The sequence below is a fragment of the Nymphaea colorata genome, chromosome 12, assembly GCF_008831285.2.
Source record: "Nymphaea colorata isolate Beijing-Zhang1983 chromosome 12, ASM883128v2, whole genome shotgun sequence".
In the NCBI taxonomy this organism is placed as follows: Eukaryota; Viridiplantae; Streptophyta; class Magnoliopsida; order Nymphaeales; family Nymphaeaceae; genus Nymphaea; species Nymphaea colorata.
Genome location: NC_045149.1, coordinates 21,718,090 through 21,725,766, shown reverse-complemented (window position 1 = coordinate 21,725,766; position 7,677 = coordinate 21,718,090). Strand labels below are relative to the sequence as shown.

Below are 7,677 nucleotides of genomic sequence, written 5' to 3'. Positions count from 1 at the left end.
GCTTAGTAACTGTACCACAACTTAGATTTAAATGCAAGCCTCCCAAGAAACACGAACAAGTACATGAACTTCAAAGATCTGGATTTCCAGTCGCAGTAAAAGTGTAAAACCCCAACCCAATCATGTCCTCCTCTTATTTCACCAGACCGAACCAAACAGTCTCTTTCAATGATGTTGCCCTTCACCCAACGTGCGCTAAGTGACAAGGAGTGGGAACAAAGAGCCCCGTGCGTCGGAAGGAAGAACCGGAACCGAGTCTCTGAAGTGGCGCGGACACGGTTGACAAGGAGTCCGAGTCCCCATAGCAAACGCCCCCATTATTTATTAGACCACCGAGCACTCCTTGCTATGATCTCAGTCAAGTTTAGTTCATTTAGAGAGCATTTATTAAGAAGAATAGGAATAAATTATGCTTATAATATATGTCTCAAAAACAATATAGTTGTAGAGTCGTTTTCAGATTTGAAAATCATTCAGATGGACGGTCCTAATTAAATAGATAAGTATGTGATAACAACATAAATAACATAATGTTCTTCTTATCAATCAAACGCCTCGTTAGGTCAACCATCGGCTAAAACTAAGCGCTAAACCTATCATGGCTCGGGTGAAGTCAAATGTTGATCTTCATAAATTAGATGTTATTTTACCGATTAAACAAAGGGAATATTCAGAATCTACAGTTGGCTAGGCTCGAGTTGAGTGAGCTTATTGAATAACGGAGGAATATATTTCATGCATGTTTCTTTTGACGCAGTAGAGAGAGGAGTACAAAGTTGAAATCTTGTTTAATTTAATATTAGGCAAGTGGACGATGTCCACATTCAACTTGAAAGTACTTTAGTTCAATCCTCTTTCTAAGTGGAACTCTCGTTGGCATAAAGTTAAATTGCTTTTAGATTTTACAACAATGTCTTGATATTGTGAATTTAGACGATTCGTTCTTAAGTTGGTAGTTCTAAACTTCATAATTGTCTTCTATTTTTCAATCAATTGTTGGAAAATAAGCCAATTGAATGAAAAGTACTACTATTCCAACCGTTTATTCAAAGAAAATATAAGCGAAAAATATTAAAAATCAGATATCAAAATTATAGGAAACAATAAGATAACGCTTCTTATTTGGTTTCAAGTGTTGCACATGCAACACGAGCCTGGCTTCAATTATAGAAAAAGATTGTTGTATCTTTTGCTATAAAATTTTTTTTCTAATATCGATTGTTTAAGAAAGCAAGATAGAGAAAGGGCAATAAAAAAAAATATTTTTATGTTTCATACTTTTTATAATCTAATTAAAAACAAATAATAAATAAAATATTGCAAGAGAGAGAGAGAAGGGGGGGGCTAAGATTCGGCCGGTTTGCACGACGGCAGCGTTCGACTCGGGGGAGCGTCTGAACTGCGGCCATTCCGAGCGGTGGCACGAACGGTAATTATCGTCGATCGGAGTGGCTAATGCGAAGGAAGGTGACTTCGCGGAGACCTCTGTGGAGCCGGGAGGAAGCTCGGAGGAGCGAAACTCGTCGGCATTCATAAATTCCCAAAACGCACGCGTTCCTCTCCTGACCCCGCCCCACCCCCCTCGTCCTCATCCAAAAGAAGCCTCCTCCGCCGCTCTCCGCCGGATACCGGTTTTCCGGCGAAGAAGCCCCACTTTTTTCGCTGGCCCCTCACAGAGGAAAGCTTCGACCCACTCAACCTGAATCATCACCCTTTTGTCTCCCTGTCATCGGTTTTCCAGCGCGTCCCTCGGAAGGCCGAAAGCCGGAGTTTCCTCGAACACCACCTGTCTCTGGCCTTCAATTCCTCGCGCACAACCTGAAAAAGCCCTTTCTGAGTGAGGTTCTCTATGGAATGACGCAGTACTGTATGCAACCGCCTTTGCTGCCACTGACGTCGTCGTCAATGGTGCCACCGCCGGCGTCGTCGGCCGCGTCGACATCGAACCCGTGGCTCGACGACTACAACGCGATGCTGGAAGCGTTCATGGCGACCGACTTCCCGTCTTACCCGCCACCGCCGACGCCCTCCTGCGAGCTGCCTGGGGCGGCAGCGTCGTCGGCTGCGTCGAGCTCGACCAGGGTGCCGTTCAACCAGGAGACGTTGCAGCACCGGCTGCAGTCGCTGATCGAAACGTCGCCCGAGAGGTGGACGTACGCCATCTTTTGGCAGCCGTCGGTGGATCAGTCGGGGGTCTCCTACCTGGTGTGGGGGGATGGGTACTACCGGGGGGACGAGCCCAAGCGACCCTCTCGGAATGCCTCGCCTTCGGAACAGGCCGACCGCAAAAAGTTCCTGCGCGACCTCAACTCGCTCATCTCCGGCGGGCCTCCGCCGCCCGACGAGCCCGGCGTCGTGGACGAGGAGGTCACGGATTCGGAGTGGTTCTACCTTATCTCTATGACGCAGTCGTTCAGCAGCGGCACGGGCCTCGCCGGGTACGCGCTCCTCAGCCGCCAAGCGGCGTATCTTGCCGGCGCCGAGCGTCTTGCGGGGTCATCCTGCGACCGTGTCCGGCAGGCGCACACCCTCGGCTTCCAGTCCATGATTTGCATCCCCGCCGGCAACGGCGTCGTGGAATTGGGTTCGACCGAGCTCGTTGGTGCGAATCTTCATCTCATTGACAAGGTTAAGGCGGCGTTCGCCGTTGAGGAATTCGATCCGGACCTCTGGATCAACGATCATCCGTCCGCCATTACGGCCACTCAGCCGGTGGCCGGAGAGATCAAGGTGCCCGGGGATGCCCAAAAGCACGTTAACGCAAAAAACCTTAACGCGAGCTCCCTAACTGAGATCGACATCGCCGGTGGCCCGCTCCATAGGCAATTTAGCTTCCCAGAGTTGCCATTCCTGGAGTCCAACCCAAAATCTGAGCCTTTTGACCAGACAAGCAAGATCGCCTGCAAGCCCGAGAGCGGCGAGATTCTGAGCTTTGATCGGAGAAGCAGCTGCACGACTGCTATGCCTGGTGCCGCCGCCGGCTGCCGAAACATCAGTTTCGGCACCTCATTGGAGCCGAAGATGCCGGTGTCATCTCCTCTATTGGATGAGAAGAAAAAACGCCCGGCTGTCGAAGAGCCGATGGTGTCCTTCTCCACCGTGATTGTACCCTCATCAGGGGTTAAATCCGGGGGAGACTCGGACCAGTCCGACCTCGAAGCCTCGGCGAGGGAGGCAGAGAGCAGCCGGGTGGACGCCGAGAAACGGCCTCGGAAGCGGGGAAGAAAGCCAGCCAACGGCCGGGAGGAGCCGCTGAACCACGTCGAGGCGGAGCGGCAGAGGAGGGAGAAGCTGAACCAGAGATTTTACGCCCTCCGCGCGGTCGTCCCCAACGTGTCGAAGATGGACAAGGCGTCCTTGCTCGGCGATGCCGTCGCCTACATCAAGGAGCTTCGGGAAAAGGTGCAAGGGCTCGAGTCCGATCGGGATCAGCTTCAGAGCCAGGTCCATGGGTTGAAGAAGGAATTGGCTGCGCGGGAGTCGCTCTCCAACTCATTTAGCATAGGCGTCGGCCGAAGCCGGCCGGATAATTCGTCCGGTGATTCTGACCTTAGGTTGCCGAACCCCATCAAGAACCCTGAGGTCGAGATCGAGGTCAAGATCCTTAGGTTGGAGGCCGTAATTCGAGTGCAGTGCAATCGCAAGAACCACCCTGCTGCGCGGTTTATGTCTGCATTGAAGGAGCTTGATCTGGACGTGTACTCTGCGAACGTATCGGCGGTGAAGGACTTGATGATCCAGCAAGCAACAGTGAAGATGTCGAGCCAGATCTACACTCAGAAGCAGCTTAACGATGCCCTCTACGCGAAACTTGCGTAACCGGCAGCGAGCTTCGGATAGTTTGTTTGCTCAATTGGCCGAGTTTTACACAGTGGGCGACTACCACCGAAGGTTTAGCTGTGTGCTAGTTAAAGACTACTATCTTCCACCATCTCCCTGTGTAGTCCTTGCTTCCCTGCTGAGCGCCGGAAAATTTTAAGCCTGGCACCGCTGTAAAATATACTAGAGTTTCTAGTTAGTAGCTCTAAAGATCTGGTTGAGGAATTATAATGGCAGTCTTCCTAATCTATAACTTTGTTGGTTGTCAAGGAATTGTGAATCATGCAGGATTCCAGTTTGTGGATGGTGAATTGTGTGCCGCCAGCGGACTGTATTTACATTAGTCTGCTTTCTTTATCTGTTTTTCTATGCTTAATTCTTTTTGGCTTTTTTATTCTCTGTTTGAATGCTTTGGACTGTGGTGGATTTTGGGCAGGGGAAGAAGATGGATTGCTTAGTGGCCGCCTTCTGTGAAACGTATCCGTTTTATGATCAGCTTAACCTCGTTTTCCTACATTTAGAACTCATCTTTCTGTTTAGGTACATTTCATGTCTCTTGTTGGTGACTGGCCTTCCTTAGAACTGTTTTTCCTCTTGAGGGGATCATCTCCAAATGCCTCAAAATTGTTCCAGTAGTCACTCTTTATTCAGTTGCTTGTTTTAGAGAAACCAGAACCCTTGAGTAGATATCAGCTGGATGGAGCGATTTGGTGGACAGAATAATTTGTGCAAATGATGTGTGGATGGCCTGAGTTATGGCTTGTTGATTCCTTTGGCCTTTTCCTATGCTTTTAGAGCGATCAGTTTCTCTTTCTGCGCTCTTTGTATTTTATGCCAAAACCACATGCTCTTGTTTTGCAACACGCAGGCCCACTTTTGTCCTTCTGAACACGTTTTTTTGTATGTCTTTCTTTTCACTGTTTTATGGTCATCTTTTTCTCCTTTTCTGAGGGGTGACTGCGCTTTCTTCTTGGCCATATGTCGCTTGCTTCTGGACTACAATTTCTTCTTTGTTTCCATCCTCATTGAAGGCGTCCCTTTTGCTTCTGCCTTCCGGGCGTCTGATAAGCCTGGCCTCAACTGTCAGATTTTAGGCCAAATTGCTCCTGTAGTTAAGGCGTGTCTGATTTCCTGAAAGATCATTTCACCCTTATAAATTCAGGTGCAAAAAATCAGGATTTTCTCATTCACTCACCATCTGGAAAACCGTTCCTAAAACTTTTTCCTTCCACCTTGGTTCGTCCGTCGGTGTTTTTCTTTCCGAACGTCCTTTTCTTTGTTAGTTTTATGGGAAGCCCTTATATTTATCCAGTGCCCAAAAACCTTTACGCCTCTTTCTAGTTCATTCCATTGCGGCTTTTTTTGGCTCCTTGCCATCAGATTTTCCATGTCCTAATTTTTCAGCGGCCCTTGCTCTTGGTGTGAAATAAGTTTCTGGTGACCAGCAATAATCGGCTGGGGGAGCCATGACTTGTGCGTGGAGCAACCCGTTCTGAAGTGTCTTTCCTGGTGAAGCTTTTCCTTTTTCTTCCTCCTCCTAGGTATTCATGGACTTGCAAAAGTCCCGTGGTCTTCTACTTTTAAGTTAATTGATTCACGTTTTCCACCTTGGTTTCCTACTGCTGTTCATGGATCCCATATGAAGGGAGAGTTCCATGTCTCTTTCACTGCTGTGTGGATCAGTGGACTGGAGTTCAACAAAGCGTTGGTTATGATGCAAAAAAAAGCCCACAAATGAGGTTCTGCCGCCTCCGTGACCTTCTGTAATGTGAAATCTGATGTTGATGGGTTTTCTGAAGGAAGTTGATTGAGTAACCATATTCTGTTCTTGAATTTCCAAAGGGTGGGACTGCTTAGGTCTCACCAACAGTTCTTAATTCGGTCGTTCCCATCTTCACCTTTGCTCCTGTGTCATCCTCTTAATGTTGCCGACCCGACATCCAGTAACAAAAATGCTCTTCCCCAGAATGAGTAATCGCATCACTTGCTATTGAAGGACAAGCTCCCACTGTTCTTCCTTTTGCAGCTATTCTTGCCATTTCAGCCCAAAACCAGAGTCACCTTTTAGGAATAACAGTGCAAATACAGTTCAACCTACAGCTATACATGTACTACTTTTTCCTTGAGGGGACCGATGAAGGTACTGTTAGATCCCATCTCAAATTAGGCAGACTGCCTCAATACAGACCTTTAGAAAAGCATATAACCAGGCGAGCATGGGACCTTAATAATAAGCTTTTTGATGCTATTCGGATGCCACCAAGACTGGATTACCCCAATTGCGGCATGTGTTTTGACTGCCTGTTTCTCAGGTTCTTTAATGGCGTGCTAGGCGTGCACACACTCTGCAAGTTATGACAAAAGAAACTATAGTAAGCTGAAGCCGTGGGTGCGCAACTTTTGTTCAAGGGTGGATGTACCCAACAGGGTGTTGAAAACGATGTCCTCTCGTATGCTCTGGATATTCACACCCATCCAATCAAATGTTGAAAAAATTAACTGCTGCCAGTGGCTTCAAAGTCCCCAATCAAGGAAGTGGTGGGTGTCATGGTGAATAATGAAAATGTTGTCAAAATGTCGTTGTTGAGGCTCATAAGAAACCACGAATGAATGTTTGTTGTAAATCTTGTTGACAAAGCTCAGAATCATGTAGATGAGAAGACATATGCTGACCGTGGTGGCACATGTGGTAACCTGTGCGATGAAAGAGCGACATCTAGAGGAGTAGAGGTACTCTCCATCAGTAGCAGGTGGAAGGTTGTCATCCCCCAAGCAAGGTAGTTGGTCGAATGCTGAGATGCAGATGAAAGAGCTACCATTGTCTATTGCCATCCATGACCAATACATGCTTGGTGCCGAAAGGCGTTAGTCATTCCATGAAGTTGGTAGGCGAAAGCACAGAGATGACTATGGACGAAATTTTGTATAAAGAAGCTATTGAGCAAGCGAAGAGAGCTCTTGTAAGTTCCACGTAGAGAAAAAAGAAAGTGGAGGAAGAGAAGCAGAAGGAGGAAAAGTACAATAAAATTGAAAGCGCATTTTGTGTTTGGGTCAAGGGTCAGAGACTCAGAAGGAACATGAAAACGAGGAAGATTGAGATGAGGAAAATGAGTACGTAAGAAATGAAAAAACGAGCAAAATGAATAGCAAATTCTACTTGCAGAACACCTAATATATACTTAACACATACAAAAACACAGTAAAGAAGTATTGGAAATGCAATCATATTCATTAGAGTCAATCAAGTAAATTCCATTCCACCACAATGAAAATACTTTTGGAAATTTTCTCGAATTTGTAATAACTTTTATGCTTCCTTTTTTTACTTTCATGTACACATAGGTCTTCTTATATAATTGGGTGGGACATGTTTTTTTTTTTTCATTTTTATGCTTTCTTTTTCATTTTTATTCAATAATTTATCTTTTTAGCACATGTAGAAACAAGCTGCCTTCACTCTATCAGAGTACTCATCAACTTGAATAATAGGCTAGACCCACTATGAGATTCCACTGGTTCAGTAGTTATGTATGGTTTTGTCTTGTACAATGTCATGTTTATAAACTTTTTACTGAACTTTCTGTTCTTTTTTTTTTTATCTTCTTTCTTTATCTTTTTTTTTTTGTTTCAACTCAATTGTCCATAAACACCACTACGCAGATGCTCATATCCTCTTCATTATACTTTGAGGGCAATATGCATACCGCCTTAACCTCATTTTCCTACTTAAAGATTTTGGACAGTGAAACCTAAACTCACCTTAAGTTCACTCAACCACTTATATATTCATTTGATTTAATTAAATGTTACCACACAAAGATAACAAGAACTTTATTTAAATTCAAACTATCATATATA

At 45.9% G+C, this 7,677-nt stretch overlaps 1 protein-coding gene across 1 annotated transcript; it reads left to right on the top strand.

The window, feature by feature from the left end:
• Positions 1-1,543: 1,543 nt before the first annotated feature.
• On the top strand, positions 1,544-4,195 carry LOC116265449 (transcription factor MYC2-like). The gene has a single exon (XM_031646042.2). It carries the CDS (start codon positions 1,855-1,857, stop codon positions 3,817-3,819), a length of 1,965 nt encoding a protein of 654 aa, XP_031501902.1. The 5' UTR covers positions 1,544-1,854; the 3' UTR covers positions 3,820-4,195.
• Positions 4,196-7,677: the final 3,482 nt, after the last annotated feature.

Coding starts and splice junctions, on each gene's coding strand:
- LOC116265449 (XM_031646042.2), top strand. CDS start 1,855: ATGACGCAGTACTGTATGCAACCGCCTTTGCTGCCACTGACGTCGTCG.